The sequence below is a fragment of the Phoenix dactylifera genome, chromosome 17 (assembly GCF_051530095.1).
Source record: "Phoenix dactylifera cultivar Ajwa chromosome 17, Ajwa_hap1_PhDact_Kaust_v1.1, whole genome shotgun sequence".
NCBI classification, from domain to species: Eukaryota; Viridiplantae; Streptophyta; class Magnoliopsida; order Arecales; family Arecaceae; genus Phoenix; species Phoenix dactylifera.
In genome coordinates, this window is record NC_143206.1 from 8,847,837 (window position 1) to 8,874,489 (window position 26,653).

General features: G+C 41.9%; 2 protein-coding genes across 2 annotated transcripts; both read right to left on the minus strand.

Moving 5' to 3' along the window:
- Positions 1 to 2,497: 2,497 nt before the first annotated feature.
- On the minus strand, positions 2,498 to 3,481 carry LOC149751029 (uncharacterized). Its single transcript, XM_089928251.1, has 3 exons — positions 3,307 to 3,481; positions 3,098 to 3,178; positions 2,498 to 2,665 (listed from the first exon to the last, which is right to left on the minus strand). Exons 1-3 carry the CDS (start codon positions 3,391 to 3,393, stop codon positions 2,498 to 2,500), a joined length of 336 nt encoding a protein of 111 aa, XP_089784377.1. The 5' UTR covers positions 3,394 to 3,481.
- Positions 3,482 to 11,557: 8,076 nt separating this feature from the next.
- LOC113463165 (putative disease resistance protein RGA3) lies at positions 11,558 to 16,324 on the minus strand. The gene has a single exon (XM_089928243.1). It carries the CDS (start codon positions 16,189 to 16,191, stop codon positions 12,358 to 12,360), a length of 3,834 nt encoding a protein of 1,277 aa, XP_089784369.1. The 5' UTR covers positions 16,192 to 16,324; the 3' UTR covers positions 11,558 to 12,357.
- Positions 16,325 to 26,653: the final 10,329 nt, after the last annotated feature.

The following is a 26,653-nucleotide window of genomic DNA, read 5'->3' on the forward strand; positions in this document are numbered from 1 at the left end:
GAGAGTATTTGGTTGAAGAAGGAGGTTTCCTATGCCCATCTTAGAGTCTTTGGCTACAAAGCATATGTGCATGTCCCAAAGGAGAACAGGTCAAAACTTGATGATCGAGGCACACCGTGCGTGTTTGTAGGCTATGGGGATGAAGAATTCGGCTACCGCTTGTACGACCCCAAAGCCAAGAAAATTGTGAGAAGTCGGGATGTAGTGTTCTTTGAAGACGAGACTATCGCCGACATCCAGAAGAATATGAAGCCGAATACTAGTAGAAGTTCACATGATGAAGATATCCCTATCTCCTCCCCCCAGCTTCCAGAGGGGGGAGAAGGAGAGGCTCATGAAGAACCAGTGGTCGGGGATCCAGCTGGTGGTGATGAAACTCCGGTACGTGATGAATCTACCGGGCAGGATACAGAGCTCCCACCTCCGAAAATGCCTCAACTCCGGAGGTCCACTAGAGTGCCTATACCGTCAAGAAAGTATAATTCAGAGGATTATGCTTTGCTTACAGAAGAGGGGGAGCCAGAGAACTTCAAAGAGGCTCTTTGTGATAAAGAGAAGAAAAAATGGCTGAAGGCCATGGAAGAAGAAATGGATTCTTTGAAGAAGAATAACACTTATGAGATTGTCAAGGCTCCTAGGGAAAAGAGAGTTTTGCACAACAAGTGGGTATTCAAGCTCAAACGGGACAATACTAGAGAAGTTGCGAAGTACAAGGCGCGACTTGTGGTCAAAGGTTTTGAGCAGAAAGAAGGTATTGATTTCACCGAGATTTTTTCTCCAGTGGTGAAGATGACATTAATCTAGGTGGTATTGGCGATGGCGGCTTGGATGGACTTAGAGATTGAGCAACTCGATGACAAGACCGCATTTCTTCATGGGGAGCTTGAGGAGGAGATCTATATGAAGCAACCAGAGGGCTTCGAGGTGAAAAGCAAAGAACATATGGTTTGCAGGTTGAAGAAGAGCTTGTACGGCCTGAAGCAAGCTCCTCGACAATGGTACAAAAGGTTTGATTCCTTTATGACGAGTCAGGGATACACTCGTACAGCTGCAGATCATTGTGTCTATCGAAAGAGTTTTACCGGTGGGAGATTCATAGTGCTTCTACTTTAGGTGGACGACATGTTGATCGTTGGCTAGGATGCAGATTTGATCAGGGCATTGAAAAGAGATTTATTCAAAGCCTTTGACATGGAGGACTTGGGTTCAGCTCGGCATATTCTTGGCATGAAGATCGAGAGAGATCAGAAGGGTAGAAGACTATGGTTGTCTCAGAGTACTTATGTTGATAAGATACTTGAAAGATTTGGTATGAAGAATGCAAAACCAGTAAGTACTCCTCTGGCGGGTCACTTTAAACTTTGTTCCAGTATGTCATCGGATTCAGAGGAAGGCAGAAAAGAGATGTTGTCAATTCCATATGCCTCAGCCGTGGGGAGCCTTATGTATGCCATGTTGTGCACTAAGCCAGATATTGCTCATGCTGTGGGCGTGGTGAGCAAGTATACGACAAATCCAGGCAGAGATCACTGGGAGGTTGTGAAGTGGATACTTCGATACTTGAGGGGGACTTCAGATCTCAAATTATGCTTTGGCAATGACAATCCAATTTTACAAGGATATACAGATGCAGACATGGCAGGTGATCTTGATAGGAAGCGGTCAACTTCTGGTTATGTTTTCACTTTGTCAAGGGGAGCTGTGTCATGGCAGTCGAAATTGCAGAAGTGTGTGGCACTATCTACAACCGAGGCTGAGTATATTGCCGTGAATGAGGCTGGCAAGGAACTTCCACTACAAAAGAAGGAATAACTCCCGGCGCTTTTTTTTGTCTTTACCGACGCTTATAAGCGTCGGCGAATTCCCAGCCCACGCTTCGCAAAGCGTGGCTCAGCCGTCGGGCAGGTGGGCGTGGGTCGGGTTTAGCCCGACGCGTTAAAAAAGCGTCGTTGGTCTATGCCGACGCTTTTAAGCGTCGTTCCTTTTATCATACTCTGACGCTTATAAGCGTCGGCGAGAATGGTTGCTTTTCCCGACGCTTTTAAGCGTCGTTTCTTCTATCAGACTTCGGAGAGAAGGGTTGGTTACTACGGGCTTAGGCCGACGCTTAAAAGCGTCGTTAAAGGCTTGCTTTTCCAGACGCTTTTAAGCGTCGTTTCTTCTATCAGACTCCGACGCTTATAAGCGTCGGGGAGAAGGGTTGGTTTATGCCGACGCTTAAAAGCGTCGTTAAAGGCGTGCCATTAGGTGTAATTCCTGTTGCTTTTCCCGACGCTTATAAGCGTCGGCATTAAATTTTTTTAAAAAAAAAAATTTGTAAAAGTAATTTTTAAATACTCTGTGTACATTAAATTCTTACAAAACAATAGAAACAAATACACTGAATCACATATATAACAAAATATGAGTCACAAACAAGAATTTTGATTACATTCATATTATCATATTTGATTACATTGTACTTCAAAAACATTCTAAAAACATACAAGTCAAATTCCTAAGTACACAATCTACCATGTGTTTTCCCCCGGTCAAACCAGTAACCTGTCAATTGCCAGTTCCTATTAATAACCCTCATCAGCGTTGCAGTCTTTGCATTGACAATATATGACTCAGCATTGACATTTTCATGGGCTTCCAGCTGCTTAAACTCCTTTGCCTTCTTCTGCAATAGAAAGTATGTGAAACACATCATATGATAAGCATGCCAAAATTTAGCTCATTGTAGTTTAAATATATGACAATATGTGCCCCAGCACATCCAGAAAATGAAAATGTCAAAAACCTTTTCTGTAATGAAGGTACATGTTTAAAATGATGTTTTTTCCCCTAAAAAATCTCAATGAAGATTAGTCATAATTCAAATATTCGATCCCATAGTGGCACAATTACTGGGCCTACATCAGGCAATACAATTGATGCTATGCTCTTGGTTTGAATGGACTGCTTTTTTTGTTATGCTTTCTTATAATCTCGCTTTCCAGCAAAGATTGGGAAATAAAATTGAGCACATCCTAATGCTTACTACTACCAGAGTAATATCACAAACATTAATATAATTACTAGATGAAGGTTGCCAGGAACAAAGGCACCACACCTTTAAGGACTTTGCCATGGCTGCAACCTCATCATTGTCATTGTCAGATTTAGTAGAATCAACCACATGACTAGAAGGTTCCTGTAACACCCCAGATAAAAAAGAATGAAGACATGAAAAAGATGAGTGCTCAGAATTTACTCTAAAAAAAATAACATAGGACAAACAAATTCCTAATTTGAAAATGGTATCAAGTGATCCGTACTTACAAAGTCGTCCATAAATGCCAATCTGTAGTGATCCTGGGACAAGCTGGCAATCACAAAGCATAAGCCCTGCCTCCATGCCTGTTCCATTCAGAAAAAAGATTGATACAATCAGAAAATATAGAATATCTTGTCCACAGACCGGCGTCCTGTTAAGAGCTCAAGAAGGACAACCCCGAAGCTGGAGACATCACTCCTAGCTGTCAAGTGACCTGCTCATAGAATAAAATTTGATTCAAAATGAACTCACAGCAATTAATTAGAAAAGCAAATGAATGGATGTTGCATTCCATTCTAACAATGAAGGAAAGCGGAAGAAGGCACATAGGTTTTGATAGATTCTACTTATCATGTTGCTCAAAAAAGATCTCATTATCATCATACAAGATTAATCAAAGGAATCTCCAAAATTTTAAAAACATATAAGTCAAATTCCTAAGTACACAATCTACAATATGTATCAAGGGTCGGCATCATCATCTCTACGAGTAGATGAAGTATCATCAACCTACAAGAAAAAAAAATATTTTAGAAACTAAAAAAACGAAAGTCATCACGCTCATACAAGAATACATTATAATTACATAAAATATTCAAATAGATTTAGTTATGTACCGGAGGAGCAAATCTCTGCAAAAAGGATGAAATATGGTCAAGCTGGTCCTGCAAAGATTGTATCTTCAACTCTTGGCTTTGTTTCAACTCCGCCATATCAGTCATATGACTCTGCCTCATCTCCTCTATCCTTGTCTCATATGACTGCTTTATCTGTGCCATCTCTGTCTTCAAACTACAAACCTCTGCAGTGCTAGTACCTTGTCTGGCATCTTGGGTATATCGGCTCACTGCAGACAGCTAAGTGGGGGTAACTTCGATACCATAACCCCTCACGCGTCCATAACGTTCTGGGCCCATCAATTCTGCATAGACCTGAGCCTCGACGCGACTGGCCGCGTCGGATGATGATGACTCCCCGACGCGCTCTGAAATGAGATTTGTAGCTCTTTCCTATATCTCTCTCAAAAAAATAAACAGTCACATTAATAATTTAAAGGAAGTAAAATTAATAAAATAATTATGATCAAATAAAAAATGAATATATACAACTATATCTCTCGACTCGTCCCGGACAAAGGTGCCATCTCGGTGAGTGTGGGTCATCTTATAAAACTCTACCTCACCAGGCTCCCTTCCATGCTCTACTATCTACACATACGGAAAGTATATGGGCAAACTATATATCATGATACGTGCTATATGTTAGTAAAGTTTCAAATAGTTTCAAAAGAACTTACGAATTCATTTCTACGTCTCGCATAACTCTTCGAGCCTGAAGTATGAGGAACTGCTTGAGATGCTCGTGCAGCTCTACCAATATTAGAATATGTCTGCCAAAATAAAAGCACACAGTATAATATGATTCAATGTATATATTTGCAATCTATATTAGTAATAAAGATAATAGAAGATATTGAAACAATATACATGACCTGTCCTCTTTCAGAAAACCAGTAGTGAACAAGCTCCCTCCACTGCTGAGGGTATACATCAGGAGGAGTCACACGAGCAACCTCCTCCTCTGTCATACCCTCGCGCTTGAAGTCCGTCTTCAATTTTGCTTTATATTCTTTCCATTTGCGGTTGAGGGACTTTAGCACCCAATCATGGCTCTCTGGAGGGAGTACAAACTTACCCTACAACAAGATACAGAATGTTATAATAATATTAAACCTCTAAAATAAAATTATGGTACAAAGCAAATTAACATACAGAAGGTGTCGAATTAAAAAGAATAAATTCAATTCATTACCTCTATAAGTTTAAGAAGCTCAACCTTATACGAAGGAAGCATGTCATTCCACTTCGTATAGTTGAGCGGACACAGCTGACCCTTGCGTGCAACCGATCCTAAAAAGCTTGATAGTAGACTTCCAGCTCTATTGATAGGCTGCCCCAATTCGTTGCATCGGATGATGTCTTCTCACCCGGAGGAAGCTTCCACACATCCTTTGCTTGAGTGGGTCCCCGTCTCGTCCTCACCGTCCCTTGTCCATCTATTAAAATTAAATAAAATATGTCTTAAAAAGTTGAAGACAAATATGAACATAAAATATGAAATATTTTATTGAATTACCCTGGATCCGGAGCTCATCCTCCGGGCAATCAGCAGGAGGCTCGCGCTGAGATCCTGACTCGTGCTGCTGATGCTCACATGGCTGCTGGGACTGTAGGGACTGATCAGAAGTAGATCCCACCTGAGAATGCTGGAACTCCACATCTCTAAATCGTCTCCCTCGGGGCATATTGTTACCTGGTATGCACAAAAAAGAATCAATATTTGGTTAAATGATAAATTTATACTACATAAAGTTCCATTGCCATGGAGGCATCATCATTCCTTGCCAACCAAAACTAATAAGCAATATAAAACATCAAAGTTGGCGTCATACCTTTGGTTGCTTCTAAAAGATTTTTCTTTAATTCTTTGAATAAAATAATCCATAGAAAATAATGATATATTAGCTGCATCAGTAAGAGGGGCCTCTTTCCAAACCTTTCTAACCATTCTATAATTCAGAATAACATGAGAGATAGAATTTTCAACACTGGGACAAATGTCACAATAATTCAAAATGTGTAATCCATGTTGTACTAGAAAGTCATAGCAATAAAATGTCTCCATGTTTCACTCTCATGAATGAAATCAACAAACCATCTACTATCAACATTAGCCTTGCAGCATGTTTAGCCATTAATACCTCACTTCTTACAATCTAGAAAGAAATTCCTAAACCTCCATTACTAACAGAGTGGCAAACAAACTCCCAGGATAGCAAGTGCGCTCTTCTTGATACCTTTGATGCACCACAAAAAAAATTTCTAATAATTCCTTCCAATTCCAACAGATTACCTTTGAGCATAACATAGTTCGACATCAAATAAATAGGAAGAGATGTAAGAATAGATTTAATCAATATCACTCTACCTATCATAGATAAAGCTCTCCACTTCCAACGCTCTAACCTCTTCATAAGCTGCTGAACCAACCCTTGACAATTTGCTAAAGACAAACTTTCCAGAGCTAGGGACCCCAAATAATTCCAAGTACCATTAGATTCCTGAATATGCCAATAATTCTTAATCCATTGTCTTGATAAAGTACAAACCTTCGGGTTGAATCTAGTAGAAGATTTCTCCAAATTAACATGCTATCCAAAAACTTAAACATCAATAATATCTGCTAGCACCGCGGCATTGTTTGGAGTAGCATGGGCAAACAAAACACGATCATCCTCAAAGAAAAGATAGGAAATATATAAACTTGAACTAGCAGGGCGATAGACAGATAGAGAGTTAGCCAACACGACCACCCTAAGCATCTTCGATAATGCGTCAGCAAAAATAATAAACAAATACAGTGATAATTGGCAACCTTGTCTCAAACCAATAGAAGAATAAAACCACCTTACTATCTCATAAGACCATTCCATATCTACTTAATTGCCATATAACCACCTCTATTTGGAGCCTTCAGCAAGTTATGTAAAATCTTTTGGGCCATTAAAATATTATCGAAAATGCTCTTGCCCTACTCCAAGCTTCATAAAATTGTCTACAAAATCTTCTGAAATAATAATGCCCCCCGGCTCATGGCTTTTGATGCATAGTCCATTTGAGCTGGATGTAGTGGCTCCCATTGATTTGGTTGCCCCTTAGCCTTATAACAAATGTGACTAGTACCATAGAGCTGTGATTTTGCCACCTACCTATTAAGAGGAGGCTAGCTTCACTTATTGAATTATAGACTCCTTCAGCCCAACACTATCCCTCACACATAGGTACAACTTTCCAACCTGAGTTTGAGAACTCAGAGGGCTTCACCAAGCCATATTTTCTTAACTAGCTGATATCACATAGTCAAGTTTCTTGAGGATTTGAGCATTCTGCTCCAAAAACTAACAAGCCGATTTATTTTTCTCAACGACCACAATCTGTAGCACAGCATGTTGTGGCTAGCACCTCTGCTCTTTGACAACAAAATCAGCTTCTCAGCTTGTTTTATCATTAGCTTTAGAGCTACTCAATTTTGCTCTGGAAGTGACTTCAGTATGGCAGCTACTTGCAATGAGAACATCTTCAACAAGCTACACCGACTCTCTTCCAAATAGCCACTTCCTGTAGAAGATCATTTCCTCTAGAACCATATATTTCCTCTAGAACCATTTCTACCTCCTCGTTGTGTCTCTTGGAAGGGAGTTTCATGAATAGAAAAGCCTAATGAAGCTTTTCCTCGTTACAACAAGTTCAAATGGTACACTGCTAGAAAAATCTTGAAATTCTATACAAGCTTCAAACAATTTACTTAGCCTAGCTACTGGCTTGCCGCTGAACCTTTAATTCATAACAAATTTCTAAGGTAGGTAGCTCTTGGCTGAAACTATCTACCACAAAACCTAAATTGACAGAGAGAGCACGGAAGGAGACCTAATCATATTTTGTAAATTGTCCCGCAGTTTATGCCCATGGCGAATAAAGATCTGATCCTAAACAATAGGAAGAAGACTAAATGAACGTGACCACAGTTTAAACCCATGCTTCAAATCCTCAGACTTTAATATATTACATACCAGAGAGGAAAATCGCAAGGCTTAAAATAAATACATGGTTGAGGATACTAGGATCACTTACGTCAGACGACGGCGAGGTCGACGGTGGCCGAGTAGCTAGGGCTCGGGATGGAGGATTGATGTCGGCGCGCAGCTAGGGCATCGACCGAGAGAGGATGGGCAGCAGGAGGAGGAGGAGGAGGAGGACGAGCAGCAGCAGCAGGAGGAGGAGGAGGAGGACGAGCAGCAGCAGCAGGAGGAGGAGGAGGAGGACGAGCAGCAGGAGGAGGAGGAGGAGGAGGAGGAGGCTTACCTCAGAGGAGAAGGAGGAAGACGGCAGCGGGGAAGCACCGGCTCGCGATGGAGGTGGGAAGTCGGCGCGCGCACAAGTAGGGCATCGACCGATAGAAAATGGAGGAGAGGGGGCTGGGCGAACGGAAGGAGGAAGACGGCAGCGGGGAAGCACCGGCTCTCGATGGAGGTGGGAAGTCGGCTCTCGATGGAGGAGAGGGGGCTGGGCGAACTGCTGGAGGGTTTGATGTTTTCTAACGACGCTTTTATGCGTCGTCGTCCCTTTATCTTTTACCGACGCTTAAAAGCGTCGTTGTATGTAAACCTTTACCGACGCTAGCAGAAAGCGTCGGCAAAGGCTGGAGCTGAGCCAAACTTTCCCGACGCTTTCCCCTAGCGTCGGGAAAAAAGAGTCGGCAAAACTCATATTTGTTGTAGTGTTCTCTGGTTGAAGTGGTTTCTTCTTGAATTGGAGATAAAGCAGGAGACTTTTGTGTTGCATTGTGATGCTCAAAGTGCAATTGATCTATGCAAGAACCCCTCGTACCACCTGAAGACCAAGCATATAGCAATATCACTGGATCCGAGAAGTGCTTGAAGAGGGGGAGATGATTATCAAGAAAATTGACATAAGTAAAAATCCGGCAGATATGACTACTAAGATGGTGACTCGAGAGAAGCACGAGCTCTGTTCTAAGCTCGTGGGCATGGCTTGAAGAAGACGTGCAGTGGGTCTCTTCCTCCCATGAGTCTGGAGGGGGAGATTGTTGGGGGGGGGGGCGAAGTCTAGCCCCATGCTTGGCAAGTTTTCTTTGAGCTAAGACTCAAGGATCTAGGATGTCTTTCAGCACTCAAGGATGTCTCGGATACAAAGAGCATGACGTCACTAAAATCGGAGCTACGTACAAGCGGTTACGTGCTGCTGAAGAGGCCGAGGCTGCAGAAATCCAAGACCAGAAATCCGAGGCCGACCCCAGGAAGCAGAATTTGACCAGGAGTGTCTTTTCTGAGTCTGTTTTTTGGTGAGGGTATTTTCCTTTGAAGTGAAAATATATAAATAGGTTTTTTTTTGGGAGACCTAGGGTGAGGTGAAGAGCGTGGGAGAGACTTGAAGTTTTTTTTTTCTTTTGGGAGGCGGCGGCTCTTCCAAAGAAGACGAATAGATCTCTCCAGGAGTTAAGCCGGTGTTCTGGGGTGTAAGTGGCTGTTCTTCCAAGAAGACAAATAGATCTCTCTGGGCAGCGTTCCAGATTTGGGGACGTAGCCAAGTTTAGTGAACCACGTAAAATCCTTGTGTTCTCTCTGTGATTGTTTTTCCTTTGATTTTTTGTTTGGTCTATGTTTGCATCTTGTGATCCACTCTCCAACGTTTTTTTTGGGGTGGAATCTGTATTTTCTGTATGTTCGGTCGTTGATCCGGACTCATTGTTTTTTTTTGAGAGTGCTTGATACCCTTCAAGTGGTATCAGAGTTTTGGCAGATTCCCTTTCAGAACCACCACAAGCAGGAAAAATCCTTCTTCACCGTCACCCTCGCTTCCTTACCTGCATCCACCACCACCACCACCATCTTCATCACTCAATTCAAATTAAAATGCAGCATCAATTGGACGGTAACTTGGATTATTAGGCTTCAGACAACTTAGTTTGAAATTCCTGGGCCGGATGGTTTTACGTTACCAATTCATGATTTTGGAGACGTAAAAAAGGGATTTTTCTCCCTCCCCACCTTTCTTTCCCCAAAATAAAATGTCATTAAGGTAAAAGATGAGAAAATTTAGAGAAATAGAAACAGATTGAATGAAATAAAACTATATCACTACCGATCATTCCAGAAAGCCTCAAACAGAATCCAAGAGTGGGAAATAAATGAAAAGAAAAAACAGCAAAAACCCTTTTTTTGGGCTCTGTTTTCTTCTTTGTCTACCTCCTTAGTCGCTTAGGATCAAAAATTTTAAGCCGGTACGCAGTAGATGGAATAAACCACTCTTTTAGAAAACAAACAAAAAGATCCGATCTTTTTCGGAACAAAAAGAACAAGAAGGGAATCGAATACCCCAAAAAATTATAACAAGTTAAATAAAAGCAAAAAGGCTATATTGAAATAAAACAATATCACGGACTGTAGGTACCGATCAAACAGAATCCAAGAGTTAGGAAATAAATGGGAAAAGAAAAAAGCAAAAAGACTTTTTTTGGGCTCTGTTTTCTTCAGCCTGTACTTCCGTAGTCGCCAAGGATCAGAAATTTTCAGGAGGTATCAAGTGGATAGAACAAACCATTCTTTCATGCTCTCTACTCCTATATGGTCATAGCTCATTGCTGTCGAGTTGAATTTGATGATTTGAAAGAATAATTGATTTATAAAATAAGATTCGAAATTTGAAGTAACTGGATAGCATATCAATTTGGTTTTAAATCGATATATTTTGTGTGCTCAATTTTAGTATATTATTATTATTTTATTACTTGATTTATCTAGCTAAAGTGTTCATTATTTATTGAATTATTTAGCTCATTATACAATTTATTACTATTTTTACAGATCCAAAGAATTAGTTCGACTCAGAAATTTATTATAGCAGAGCGATTAGAAACAAAATTTTGACATCTTTATTTAAACTAGAATTTGTTTTAGAGTTGATGCAAGATTTTGAAATATTATTTGTTTTGTAAAACTTTTAATTTTGTTATTTAATTAGAATTTGAAAGTTATTAATTAAATTATTTTCACTGTCTAATTTTGATATTATGATAAGATAGATGCCTTGCATGCTCGTAGGGAGAGTTTTCTATATACATGTAGCGGTTGCCGCGAACCCTAGCTCGCGATCTCGAGTTGGGGGCGTGATAATTTGAATTATACGCATTAGAGGTGTAGGCATAGAAACAATCCCTAAAGAAAATAGACCAAATAGCAATAACTCCTAGGGAGCAATGAAGCTACATTTCTTGAAATATATAAAGGACACAAAAAAGAGAGGAATTGCCATACAATCTACACTCTAGATTTTACCTTTAGAATCCTCTATCTAGTATATGTGCCCAAGATCAGAAATAGAGGTAACAACAACAAGGAATTTAGCTTCTCTTTCTCTTGAAGCTTACCAATTCACTGCTCAGAAAAAATGCCAAAGAATGGCAAGAAAACATCAATGCCTTCATGGAGGCCCTTTTCCAAGAAAATACTCTTTTAACTCCATTCTTTTTCCTCCTTCCAGATTAATCAGAGAAGTGGCAAAGCTTGTGGGAAAACATCACGAGTAACATTTTCTCATAAAAGCAAACATGAAAATTATGCTAGTGAGAGGAGTATTCTCAATCAAATTGCTGTTGTATGATACAACTTTAAAATGGTTAGAGCACCCAAAGTGGATGTTCAAATAATTAATGAACATCTCCATCTTTCAATTATTTTTGGTACATAAAGCAGAAGCACTGTCCAAAGTTTTTGAATACAATATTTATATATCAAAGGACATGAAATAAAATAAGGTTCAAAGAAAACAATCAACATAACATTACATGCCAAATGACATCTTCTGAAAGGGAATTAAGCTTATCTCTTCCTAATGTCCCTTTAAATACCTAACAACAGCAAAACAAATCTATCAAGGAGATTCCTACGAAGCCACTTGATCATTGAATGTCTGGAAATCTTTGAAAAGTTTATCCAAGGCATAGTATGTCATTTCTTCTGCTACTGGATTTAGAATAGCAAGAAGTTCAATGCTGAAATGATCGACAAGAAAACTGCTTGTACCATGAACGCTCTTAATTCATCCTGAAGCTAAATTTGTTGCTCATCTGACATAGCAAGAGAAAAATAAAATGAGAAAAATTGAATGAAAAATTCTATTGTGTATCCCTCCAGCTCCCACTTGACCTCTTATCCCTGCAAAATACTTGTGAGAATCATGAAATGGTTCCTAATAGTTTATGTGAACAATGTTGTGTGGCTACCATCTCAGGAAGATGCCATTGATTACCTATAGGAACTGCTTTAGCGAGCACGAACAAACTGATCGAAAACTTGCCACTAGATTCCCTCAGCAGGAATGAGAATGTGAGGGAACATAAGTAATTGTACTCACTAATTTCTATTTCATTTGAGAGAGAGAGAGATGGGATTGTACCTCAAAAGAATTGGGATGACATTAAACTGTAGATGGTCTTCTAAAGCAAGAAAAGGAAGGAAGGAATGTGCTGAAGTTGCTCCTCCTCTCAGATAATATTTCGGTATAGGGAATGCACGAGACAAGGTGCCAATATGGTCCTCCTCTCTTACACTGCCTCTCGAGGTCGGGGCACCCTTCAATGGCCAGATACTGAAGGCTGGGGAGTCGTCGTTGTAGGCCTTCTGGGAGTGATGAAAGCTGAGGGCAATGGCTAATAAACAGACGCTGAAGGGCAGTGAGGCCCTGCATACCTTCTGGCAGAGATGACAATTTGCTGCAATGGTTGATGGTCAGAACCTTGAGTGCAGCGAGTTGTCCCAGCCCTTGTGGCAAAGATTTCAAGTCAGGAAGCTCGCTGATATACATCATCTTGAGTGCTGTTAGCTGCCCCAGGTCTATCGGCAGAGAATTTAGGCTTGGGCAACCTGAAATATGGACACTCTCAAGAGAAGTGGCATGTCGCAAGCCCTCTGTCAAGGAATTTAATATGGGACAGTAGCCAACATAGAGTGATCTGAGGGAAGCAGGTAACTTGGGCAATTCCAGTAGACCATCACAATGTACAATATCCAGCTCTTCCAAGTTTGGTAGGAGCTCTCCATCCCCTGATGATGACGAGGATAATGGCAAAGGTGACGGACCAACCAACTTGTTGCAACCATAGATACTTATCTTCTTCAGCGATTTCAAGCCACAGAACTCTGCCTCCGGCCAATAGACTAGATCATCACAATAATCGATCCTCAAAGATAAGAGAGAACTAAGGTTCTTCCAAAATGCCAAAGGTGATGATGACTGCTGTGATGGTGAGAAAAACCAATTGCAGTGTGTAATCTCCAAATAATGCAGGGACGAGCTCAGCCCTCTCATCTCCTCCTCCTCCTCCAGCAATGGTGCCAGATCCTCTGATGCAGTTATAGCTAAATTTTCAAGAGATCTGAAATACCTGAAAGACATTTTCTTCTGATCAGCAAGAGGAGGCGACTCTGTACCATTGCTCGTTTTATAGACACCAATGCTAAGGGAAGAGAGTGTCGTCAGACTACAGATCAAGCCCAACTGCTTATTAGTTCCTTCCATTTCAAAACTTTTGAGAGATGGTAACCCTGGCACCGTCATCAAATTTGGGCAATCAATGATCTTAAGCTCAGCAAGGTGAGGGAAAACCAACGTGACCTCTGTAGTTCCTTCAAACTCTGACCACTTCTCCAAGCTCTGCATCGTATGCAACACCAGTCTTTTCAATGAGGGGAATGCTCGCACTGTGCCATCACTTGCATTGCCATAGATGGTGCTGCTGCAGATGTACTTGATGCTATCCATCTTAATCATGTAGAGAAATTTAAGAAAAGGTAGCTGCCACAAAGGCGGGAGATGTTGGCATCCTGTGCAGACTCCCAGATGAATTTCAACTACATTTTGCAGCAATAGAGAATCCATCATCCACGTTGGAAAGCTGCCACCCCCGTAGCGCCATACTGTTAGCTGCTTTAAGCCACCATGAGGTCTAAGGGCTTCCAATACCTCTTCAGCGTTTTCTGCTAGCAAAACATCTTCTTCGAAACATTCATGGGCACTTTCCGCATAGCAGTATGGGGGATACCACTCAATCAAATCCCAGCATAATATTAATGAGCAAAGGTTATGTTTGGAACTAAGATTAGCTTCTTTAGCATCTGCTGCATCCCTCACATTCCTTAGGTTATACAGCTCTAGAAGGCCGTCGAGATTTAAGCTAGTCAACTCACCGATACGCCTTCCAGCATCATTGCCTACGATGTATTTGGTCAATGTTCGCAGGCTGCTCAACTGCCCGATACCTGCTGGCAGCTGCTTCAGACGACTACATCTGTCAATGTAGAGATGCCTCAGGCTACTCATATTTTTCATGTCTTCGGGCAGCTTACATAGATTCCCGCAGTCAGAGAGCTTTAAAGTCTGTAGGTTGACCAGCATGCTGACGGCTTCAGGTATTGCTGTTATAAAAGTACCAGAGAGGTCGAGGTATCTCAGATGTTCCAAATATGCAATTGCAATAGGCAGTCGTGTGATAGTAGTATTATGTAGATCCAATGCTCTCAAGGACTTCGGCTTTGACGAATCCGCAGTCACTGTAATACTAGTATGGAATCCCTTTATCGAGGACAGAAGAGTGCGAATATTTGGATAATTATTCAGTGTCCTATGAATGTTCAATTGAAAATTCTCAGATGTACACAAGTGACGGGTTTTCTGAGATATATCTTCCCACCTGGCAGGGTCCAGTATGCTAAGGCATTCGTTCCCCATAATGGATCGTGCCAGATCGTGCATGAGATCATGCATCTTGCATGTTGTTACAGAATAAAGTTCATGCCTGTATGAGCGATCTCCGTACTCCTCGGCTTCCTTGATATCCTGAAAGAAAGATCTCCAAGCCAACTCATTAAAAATCTCATGCCCGTTGTCCTCCAACTCCTTTCTTCCATCGGATGGAATGAATCCGTTGGCCATCCATAGTTGAATCACCAGATCCTTTTCCATCTCGTAATCCTGCGGGAATATGGCACAAAAAGCAAAGCACTGTTTTAAATGGGAAGGCAAATGACTGTAGCTCAACCTTAGTGCTGGTAAGATCCCATGTTCACCGACCTGCAGACCCCAAATCTCGCTATCCCTCACGGACAACCACTCCCTTTCCTGGCTCTTGGAATGCATTAATCCCCCCAGTGTCTTCACTGCCAGAGGCAACCCACCACATTTCTTGACAATCTCCTTGCCGATGCTTACGAGATTTTGAGGCTCTTCTGCTCCCCCTGCAAATGCTCTCTTCCTAAACAATGCCCAAGAATCATCCTCAATCAAAGTCGGTAGGTGATAAGTGCGGAGGGTACCCATTATCGACGATGCCCGCTCACTTCGTGTAGTCACAACAATCCTACTCCCTTCTCCACCAGTTGCTAGTAAAGTTTTTAGCTCATCCCACTTTGCCTGATCCTCGTTCCAAATGTCATCTAATACAAGCAAGTACCTCTTCCCACTTACAACTTCTCGAAGGCGGCGTTGTAACAACTCCATGTCTGATAGCTCGCACTGAACCCCCGTGGCTGAAGCTATTATTGCTTTAGCAAGTTTTGCAACATCGAACTCATCCGACACACACACCCATATGAGCAGCGCCTGGAAATGTTTCTCCACCCTCTGATCTTTGTAAATCAATTGGGCCAGTGTGGTCTTACCCAAACCCCCCATCCCAACTATGGGAAGGACTGCAACATTCTGGTTGTCATCATGATCAAGTAACAACTTCACTATTTTTTCTTTATCTTCCTCCCTACCAATGACCTCTGACTCATCAACATAGGAGTGGGTTTGTGGCCTGTCCCTCTTTTGGGGCTGGGTTTCGACGGTGAAACCAAATTTATTTCCCTCGTCCACTAGTTTCTCTATTTTTTCAACAATAGCATGCAACTCTCGCCCCATCTTAAGGCGAAACGAAACTGGATTGCCAAGGGAAAAGAAGCTGCGCACCTTTTTTGTCATATCGATCCGAATCTCTGCCTTCCGCCGCATTGCTTCGACATTGAACTCATCCAGGATGTCGTCTGCTTCGTAGGCTGCATCCTTCAGATCTGCCAACCAGCTCTTCACAGCCGCATCCTTGACTTGTCGCTCCTCTGCATCTCCAAGTTTGGACTGGATTGCCAACAGCTGTCTTTTCAGCTTTTCTAGCTTCTCATGGATGCCCCACATCACTCCAAACTGTTGGAGAACATGGTCGGCTGCCTTCTCCATCACCACCGGTAGCAAGGCTGAGAGAAGAAGGTCGGCCATTACTCTCCGATTGATTCGTGGACAAGAGTTGATGGATCACAAAGAAAGTGACTCGGTGGAAATGCTCTTCCTCTTTCCACCAGATCTGTAGGTGCTCTGGAAGCTTGTTTTATTTCTTTTCCCACCCCTGATTGATGTAAACAGAGGTTCCCACTAGATCTGTAGGCCCAACCGTTAGTTTAATCAAGTGCTCGGCACTAGAATATTGCAGCCACCCGTAATTTCAGCTGACCTGTTTGTTTTATCGAGACATTACCTCCTCGAGTGCTTGTAACTTTTACTAAAACCATGGCCATGCACTGCGTCCAGCATTCGACTCCCAATTTTCTTTCGCAACTTGTCAGTTTATTTATTCAAGTTCAGATCAACCCGCTCCCAGTGTGTATGTTTATATCCGTAAAAGATCTAGTTTGCCGCACTCATAGCATGTGAACGACATCGGTCATTGCGCCAGGCAATGAGCTGATGAGATTCTTAGCCTAAAATAATCACCATATACCAACAAAACCAATGTTAAATAATTGTCACCTGCCATTGGTTGTAGCACATCTCACGTTCGGAGAGCTTGTGCACTCTCTTGTTTAATCTTCTCCTGTGAAGAAGTGTTTAAATCAATGTCTGTTTTCGTTCCCTTAGCTTTTATGTTGGATTCTGATTGGGTTGTTGCCCTCACCGAGCAGGCGCGCCATGTTGTGCACAAAGAGCTTGGAAAAAGAATTGCCGAGAGGATGCTGTCGTTTCGATACCGGACTCCGAACCTATCACGCCCCCGCCACTGCGAGGCACGTGAGGCACCTAGTGCCCACGTGGGGGCCATATGAGGGGGGAACACGGGGCTCCCCTGCCAGATATTGTCCAGTTCTGGGGCTTCACGCAAGCGTCCTTCACCCCTTCCCGGTTTTGTTTTCCACCCAAAACGCGTCTACAGGATTTGGAGACACCCACCTCATATGCCCAGGCTCTAGAACGAGTCTTTCCGATGTGGGACTATTGGGTCTCACACCCTTCCCACCATCGGACAAGAGCCGTCCTCGGCTCTGATACCAAATGTCACGCCCCCGCCTCTGCGAGGCACGTGAGGCACCTAGTGCTCACGTGGGGGCCACATGAGAGAGGAACACGGGGCTCCCCTGCCAAATATTGTCCGGTTCTGGGGCTTCACGCAAGCGTCCTTCACCCCTCCCTGGTTTTGTTTTCCACCCAAAACACGTCTGCAGGATTTGGAGACACCCGCCTCATATGCCCAGGCTCTGGAACGAGTCTTTCCGATGTGGGACTATTGGGCCTCACAGAACCGGTGCTGCACTAGCACAATATCATTACGATACTGTATAGAGTTATTTTGGCGTACCGAATATCAATACGCCATCCGTATCAGATACCGGTTCCGAATCGGTACGGTACGCCTTATTCCGTCCTGTTTGGGCCAGTATGTATCTTAATTGTGGGTGAGATATGGGCAAGAAAGCTGTATGGCATGAAAAGTTCAAGGGATTTTGACATATTAGTCCCTTTTTTAACTCAATTCCAAAACAGCCCCCTTGTCTTATGAAAAACGCTGGAGGACCTGATTTTTTTTTTTTTTTAATGGGGCAGAATAGTCCCTATAATCTAATTAATGACTCAACCCTTAATGTCTTTATCTAAGTGACAAATGCAATGTTGGTTGTTATTACAACAAGAACTCCTTAATGATTCACATTTCCACTCCCTCTTCCCGGTTATAGTAGTAGAAATTTTAAAACTATAGTGACCATTTAACTTTAACGGATCGAGAAAATTCGTCGTTAATTGGACGACTTGGTTCATTGCGCCGCATTTATAAACATTTTACGTCCTAATTGTCGTTTTATGAGTATCGAGTGTACCAGACCTGACATGGTAGTGGAGGGGTTGGTACGCACCGGAATCAACTGAGCAGGGGACTGATAGAGTCCTTAATGCCCCTAAACTGGACTGTACCAAGCGTTGTCATCCAGTATTGCTCGGAGTGACTTTTTAATTGGTTTTTCATCTTTCGCTCTCCTGTCCAAGGAAGCAGCTAGGAGCTTTGTAATCCATTATCCACTAGATTTAAACAAGGATCATTGAGTTTTTTTAACTTCATGTAAAATCTAAGAATAAAAATTGGTAATTTGAGAAAATTTGGTGTGTTATATTGTTCATGATTTTAACGGATTCTAATCACCAGATTGATGTCGTAGAGCATGAATTCAGAACTAAAATAAAGGATTCCAAACATAATCAATACCAAGTTATCTGATGTTGCAATCTTTTGAATGTATCCTCAATTCCAAGTTATACGACATTACATCACAAACTGTGCAATATAAAAACCTCAGCCCACATAAAAAACCATGACTCAGGCACTTAAATGGATATAACATAGCATTAATACATCATAAGAACAAAAGCAAACAAAAAAGTTAGGATGCTAGCCATATCAGGAATGTACCAGCAGTGTCAAACCTTATTGTTCAATACAGCACATGATACAAATATGAGTTTAATACTCGATATTTCGAACCTTGGTGGAGTGAGTGAATTTAGGGAGATTTGCTGCAATCTTTTTCTTCCCCTTTTTGGTGTAAAAGGAAATTATTTAAGTCCTGGTGGCGTAGGCTCTTTGTGATCTTAAATTATCATGGCAAACATGACTTAAGCCTGAGTTCAGTTCGTGTATCTTAACATAACCGAGAGTGATTAGTCCAAACCTTAGCTCAACTGTGCTCATCTGCAGTCCTTCGATACTTTTTAAATAGGTAGCAATAGATAAATCTTGTTCAATTTAAAATTGTCCCCATAAAAATCTAAACCCAAATCCTTGTCATGGATCAGATCTAAAACCCAAACCAAATTCATGTTCTTCCGCATCATATCTATGAGAAAACCTGATGAAATCTTCTAAGCTCCAAAACCATAGTGCTCTAATGAAGATCTTAAATTCTTATTACAACTAACAATAACCATAACCATCAGCCTTGTCATAATTCTTCTTAACTAATTATTTTCATTAACAATGCCTTGTTTTTTTGCAAGCTTTTCCAAATCCTTCTTTTAGAACTTTTATCCATGTTATCTCAATTATCCAAGGCACGAACCTGAGTACATCTTACTAGAGCCTTGCAAAACAATACTCTGTATGTTCATAACCTTTTCATTGGTTCTCAATCATGTTGTTTGTGATATATGTAACTCCCCCCACTACAATATCACTATACTGCACTTCATTCCTACTTTTAGTGGGCAGGTCAGAGAATTCTTAGTTGTACCACAACATTTTGCTTGTTGGGCCCTTTATTTGTATTGCAGACCTTGTTCCTATTTATATCAAGCACCTCTTCACTTTATTCTCCCGTCACTATTCTGCGCATGCATTAAATTATCTTTTTATTCTTCCGTATAATAAACCCAGGTTGTGAAATTATTCCAATTGTTATATTGATCATCAATTTTAGCTGGTTCCTCATTGCCATTTATCGTTAGTTGCCATGTATTAGTTCTTTCGATTGTAATCCTTATCCTCCAAAGTTATCATCCCTATTATTAACGTAACGTTTAAACTTGACTTCCAAAACATTAGGGGTGTGTTCGGTGTTGCTTTTGCTCTTTAGAAAGCCATTCTCAAAAGTTGCTTTCATTTAACTTCTCAAGTTTTAAACAAAAAACTGCATTTTTGTACTTGGTGTTTGGTAATCACGTATTACAGAACCATCTTTTGGGATGAGCGTACAATGTTTGGAAGACAACGAGCAAGCTCGCAAGAGCAGAAACCAAAAGCTAGTTTTTTCTAGTTTTTCCTAAAGGCTAGTTTTTGTAAAGAAACAGGCGAGAAGGCTGTTGAAAAAACAGAGGAAGCTTGAATGAAGAACTCAAGATTTTGTTAATTAATCTTTCTGACATGATACGTCCTGTAAAAACCCAGAAAAAAAAAAAGGTTAACGGGCCGGCCCAAAAAGACCGGACCCGTATCCTTCTTATGATCGTGCCCTAGGCACGATCGTGGAGGAAGCCATTTTGAGGGAGGGGCGGCGGCGTTGGAGCGGAGGTCGCCGGAGGAGACCGGATGCCGGAGAGGAGGCCAAGCGCCGAGATCCGGTCGGCCGCGGAGGAAGTTCCTTCGGTGAAGATCCTCCACAAATCGGGAGAAGAAGCCTTGGACCCGTGCGTGAAAATCTGAGCTTCCTTTCCGATTTCGTCGCCGGAAAGGCCGCCGAAGCACCCCCATCGGACCGAGGTAAGCATGGTTTCTTTCTTTGCGTTCCATTTGCCTGGTTTTGGGTCATGTTTCCTGGGTTATGGCCGATGAAATCACCGAAGAAGGATCCGAAACAGGGTACCCCTGTTTCGGCTCCTCTCCTCTGGATTTTCGGCCGCCGTCGGCCGCCGGGATGGGCCGAGATCCATGATATTGTGGGTCGGTCGGGACTTTAGGAGGTCAGAGAGGGATTTTTAGGGTTTATTGGAGAAGGGAAGTGATGGATCCGAGGTCTTCTTCCTCGTGACTCCATCTTCTTCCTTTCCCCTTTCCCTCACGTCGGCGGCAGCGACGGCAGCAGGCCACCGGCGGCAACGGCGGCGACGGTCGTGGGCCACAGGGGTTGCTGTCGAGTGGGGGCCGAGCCACTGTTAGGAGGGCTTCCGGTGGATGTTTGGAGGAGGGGAAGAGTGGTTCTTCCATGGATGAAAGAGGAAGGGGGAAGGGAGGAGAGAAGTCCTGTCGAGACTGGAGAAGGGGGAGGAAATCATGCATGTTCTTGGGAGGAAGAAGAAGAAGAGATAGAAGAGGAGATCTCTTCTTCTCTCTTCCCCATGTCCGGCCACCATCGCCGGCGACTGCAACAGTGGCGGCCGGCGATGGTTCGGCCAGTGGTGTTGTTAGGTTGGGGAAGGAGAGGGCACAACCACCATGGCTATTGCCCTTGGACCAAAGAGATGTGAGAGAGGGAGATGGACTCCCAACCATGAAGAGAGAGAGATCTTTCTTTTTTGGTCTCTTCATCGGGACCGATCATCATCGCGGCATGGCTGCGGCCACGGCTGGCGACGATATAGGCTGGTAGTACAAGGGTGGGAGTCGGGCCACCCCGACTACCCTAGATTTGGAGGGATTGAGATGCTTGGAGATTTGGTGATGGACCCCATAGTAGATGTGAATTATGGTTTAGAATATTTAAATATTGAATAATTTAGTTTGTAAAATATAATTGATGTTGTAGGGGAAGAGTCAGCGGTGCCAGAAGATTTTGATCAGGGGACTCAGCACCCCAGCGAGTAGGTTGTGTCTCGGATCCGTGATTGAGTCAGTCTACAATTTCTGTAAGAATCCCTACATCTGAGCACTTTTATTTATGCATATATTGGATTTATCGTTGGATATATTTCATAGCTATTTGTTTTTGAGTTGATGTGATATCTATGAGGCGAATTTATATCAACATATTTTCATAATTATGTTGTTATTGTTTTATGAGCTGATACGAAACCTTTGAGGCGTGCATTGTGTTTATAATGAAAATATGTGACGTGATTGAAATGTGATTAAATATGTAAAACTAGACATGTAAAATGGGTTGGACTAACCTTGTCATGAGATAGCCTCTACGAGCTTATGCGTAGGATAGCTGCCACGAGCTTATGCGTAGGATAGCCTCTACGAGCTTATGCGTAGGATAGCCTCCACGGGCTTACGCGTGGGATAACCTCTACGAGCTTATGCGTAGGATAGCCTCCACGGGCTTACGCGTGGGATAGCTGCCACGAGCTTATGCGTGGGATTTGTGCAGTCTTGGACTGGGTCATGAACTTGGTTAGTCCAAAGCCAGAAGTGAAAAGTCTGAAAACTTGAGAATCAGAGTAATACGGGAATGGATCACATAATGTGAAAAAGGATTTGTGTATATGTACTGATTATATACACTTGTTGTTTGTTGAGCTTTTGAAAAGATGAAATGGCATTTATTTGATGTTTTGGTTATTTTATTATTATTACTGTGTATGGCTGTTGGGATTCTTACTGGGCTGGAAAAGCTCATACTACACTTACTTTTTTTTTTCAGAGGCACTGGATTTGTCGAGTCCATCGGGTGGAACGAGAAATGAGATCAATCTAAAGTCAGACTGCTAGATAGATAGAAGTTAATTTATCTTTTGCTTATGGACATTTGAAATTATGTAATCATTCAGTACATTTTAGTTGGTTTGGTTTAAATACATTAATTATGGATTTATTGGAATTTTTGTTTATCTTAGGCCTTGCATGATCTTTAAGGCACTGCTCTAGGGCTCATGCGGCCGGTCGCGTACCGGACTCGGGTGATGGGTTCGGGGTGTGACACGTCCTATTTATAATATTTTATTGACAGAGTAACGGACTAACTAACATGATAACAGATTAACTAAAAACAGGTAGAGACGTTAAAGTAGTTAGTCCCAGTTCTTGAAGTTCTTCTTCATGAAGTGAAGTATATCCAGAATACAGGGAGTGAAGCGGAGTTGAGAGTGCTGTTCCTCAATACTCCCCCTCAAGATGGAGTGTAATAGATTGTGTATACCCATCCTGCATATTAGAGTATGAAACCGGTTTGTTCCGAGTGCTTTGGTCAACAAATCAGCAAGCTGTAAGTTTCCGGATACATAAAGGGTTCGGATGATACCCAGTTGAAAATTTTCTCTCACAATATTGCAATCAATCTCGATATGTTTTGTTCTCTCATGGAACACTGGATTGGCAGCAATGTGCAACGCTGCTTGATTATCACAGAATACTAATGCCGGTTTCGTATGTTGTACATCAAAATCCTTGAGGAGATTGATTAACCATTGTAGTTCATAGCATGTGGAGGCCATGGAACGGTATTCTGCTTCTGCAGAAGATCGGAAAATGGTGTGTTGCTTCTTTGATTTCCACGAAATGAGAGATTGCCCAAGAAATATACAGAAACCGGTGATTGATCGACGCGTATCTAAGCAAGATGCCCAATCTGCATCGCAAAAAGCCTTTAAATGAAGCTCGGAAGCTGATGGAAAAAATAGACCTTGCCCTGGTGTAGCCTTCAAGTATCTCAAGACTCGATATGCAGCATCCAAGTGCGGTTGTCATGGTGTTCCGAGAAATTACTGACTCAAAATCTGCACAGAGAAGTTCAAATCGGGCCTCGTTATAGTGAGATATAACAATCTTCCTACTAATCGCCTATAGACTGTGGGATCTTCAAGCAATGTTCCTTCAAGGCTGCTGAGTTTTAAGTTTTGGATCATAGGACTTTTCACTGGTTTAGAACCGAGATAACCAACATCCTGTAGAATTTCCAAGGCATACTTTTGTTGACACATTGATATCACTTTAGAGCTTCTTGCTATCTCAAGGCCAAGAAAGAACTTTAAGATTCCTAGATCCTTGAGTTTGAATTCTGCATCAAGGTTTTTCTTGAGAGTATCTATATATAGAATGTCATTCCCTGCAACGATTATATCATCAACATATACAAGAATTGCAGTGTAAGAGCTTTCATTCTTTCGTGTGAATAAAGAATAATCAGCCTTCGACTGAATGAAGCCTTGGGAGATAATGAAAGAAGATAGCTTGGCGAACCACTGTCTTGAAGCTTGTTTCAGTCCGTACAGAGATTTGTGTAGATGACAGACCATCTTCTTCCCTTTCTCCCTCTGAAGTTCATATCCTGGAGGCAAATTCATGTATACCTCTTCGGTCAAATCTCCATGTAAGAATGCATTATTTACATCAAGTTGAGATAAATGACAATTTCTAATTACAGCAATTGCTAGTAATGTTTTGACCGTGACCATTTTAGCAATTGGGGAGAATGTGTCATGATAATCTAGACCGGCTTGTTGAGTGTAACCCTTTGCAACTAGCCTCGCTTTCTTCCTTTCCGCAGTTCCATCTGCCTTAAACTTTGTTTTGTAGACCCATTTGCAATCCACTGCTTTCTTCCCTTCAGGCAATGGAGTTATAGTCCAAGTGTGATTATCATGAAGTGCCTGTAGCTCGGCTTCCATCGCATCACACCATGCAGGAGATTTAAAAGCTTCAAAATGGTTCTTCGGATCAGTTGCAGAAGAAATGGACAGGCTGAAGACTCGATGTGATGAAGAAAATCTGTTGTAGTCCAGAAAGGCTGAAATATCATGTGGTTGTCCTGACAGGGCATGGGAGTCTTGTTTACTGTGGTTTGCAGATGCCAAACCACAGTGATATTCCTTCAAATATGCAGGAGGTTGTTTGACTCTAAGGGATCGTCTAAGTTGTTGGGTAGATGAAGGAAGAGGTAATGGTGCTGTTTCTGAAATGAGGCCGGGATTGAGCCTAAAAGACCTCCTAAGATGATGATTTTGAGAAGAAACAATTGGCAGCTTTGATGTGAAAGGAGGTGAAGAAGGAGGAGTGAAATGGACTTGATTATCAAGCGTGCCAGTGGGTGTGCCGGTTGAAGTAATGAGTTCAGCATTGGGTACAGAAAAGGTGTCTTGTGGCTTAGTTCGATGTAACTGATCATAGGTGATGACAGATGGGGAAAATATTAAGTCATAAGATTTAGAAGCAGAGTCTAAGGCATGATGAGAAGCATCATATTGAAAAGGAAATATAAACTCATGAAATACAACATCCCTTGAAATGAAGACCTTTTTGGAGTGAGTATCATAAAGTTTGTAGCCTTTTATGCCATGAGGATAACCAATGAAGACACATTGTGTGGCCCTTGGATCAAACTTGGACCTAAATCTTTTTAGGGTTGAGGTATAACATAAACATCCAAACACCCTTAATGATCATAGGAGGGTTTTGAACCAAATAGGACCTCATAGGGTGATAGACCAGAGAGTTTTGGAGTCGGCAACCTATTGATGAGGTACACTGCTGTTAGGATGCATTCTCCCCTGAAATTCAAAGGCAGGTTTGCTTGAAACCTTAGTGCCCTTGCTACATTGAGAATATGTTGGTGTTTTCTCTCTACCACCCCATTCTGTTGAGGGGTTTCTACACAGCTGAGTTGATGAATAATTCCCTTTGAAGCATAGAAATCTTTCATATTGAATTCCCCACCATTGTCTGATCTAAGTACCTTTATCTTAGCTGAAAATTGAGTCTCAATTAAAGTGTAAAAGGACTGAATAATGTCCTTAGTTTGGGACTTGAATTGCATGAGATAAACCCAAGTGCTTCTTCTATAGTCATCAACAATTGTGAGGAAGTATCTTGAACCATCTAGTGAAGCTGTGGAGAATGGGCCCCATATATCACAGTGAATAACTCAAAACTGAACTTGAGACATGGGTACTGTGAGGAAAACTCAACCTTCTTTGTTTGGCAATCAGACAAACTTCACAATGATTATTCAGACTAATGTCCATTTCAGATACAGATTTGTTTAAAAGACAAAGACGAGGAAAGACAAATGGCCTAGTCTACGATGCCAAAGATCAAACTCATGAACATTATCAGTTGATTTTGCAGAGGAACACAATGAGGAAGACAATGGAGGATTTATAATACCAACTGCAGCTTGTGTGTTGTTTACTTGAAGATGATATAAACCATCTTCAAGTCTCCCCATTCCAATCGTCCTCCAGTTCAACAGGTCCTGTATGACACAATATTTTGGCAGGAATATCAAGCAATAGTTATAGGAGTTTATGAGCTTGCTGGCAGAAATAAGGTTGAAGGAAAAATTCGGAATGCAGAGAACATTTCTTAAGGTGAGCAGCTCCGATATCTTTACTGTTCCCACATGTGTTGCAGCTGTTCGTTCACCAGTAGGGAGTCTGACAGTGGCATTTATTTTTTCCGTAATTGTTGATAGGTAAGAAACGGAACACACCATATTATCTGTGGCTCCGGTGTCTATAATCCAAGGAACATGGGATTGATTTTGAGCAATAGCAGTCATTGGGCAAATAGTATTACCTGAAAAACTTGGAATGGATGGTGCTCGGGTCCTACTTGTTGCCGGTTGCAGATGTCCAACCTGATTCACTGAAGGCTCTGGCATTTCCTTTATGACAGAGGTCATCCCATGAGATTGCAGTTGAGGCTGTAGAATTGAAAGAATCCTCTAGCACTGATCCTAAGTGATGGTTAGTTTAGAGTAATCACATGGGGAATCTGGAGTTACAGCACAACTGAAAGCTTGATTTGCTGCAGAGACTTTGCCTTTTGTGAAATTAAAGCTGGGTGGAAACCCATGAAGCTTGTAACATTTATCCTTTGTATGACCAGGTTTTCCACAATGACTGCAGATAGGTCTATCCTTCCTGCGAAGTTGATCCATAGTGTTTTGTTTTTGAGGATGCTTTTGATTGAAAGAAGAGTTGGCCGACCTGTCCTTTGAGTGGCTAACAAATGCAACAGCTTCAGAATTCTGAATCATGGCAGCCTCATGTTGTCTTTCTTCTTGGACTACGAGAGCAAATACTCTGTTAACTGGTGGCAGAGGGTCCA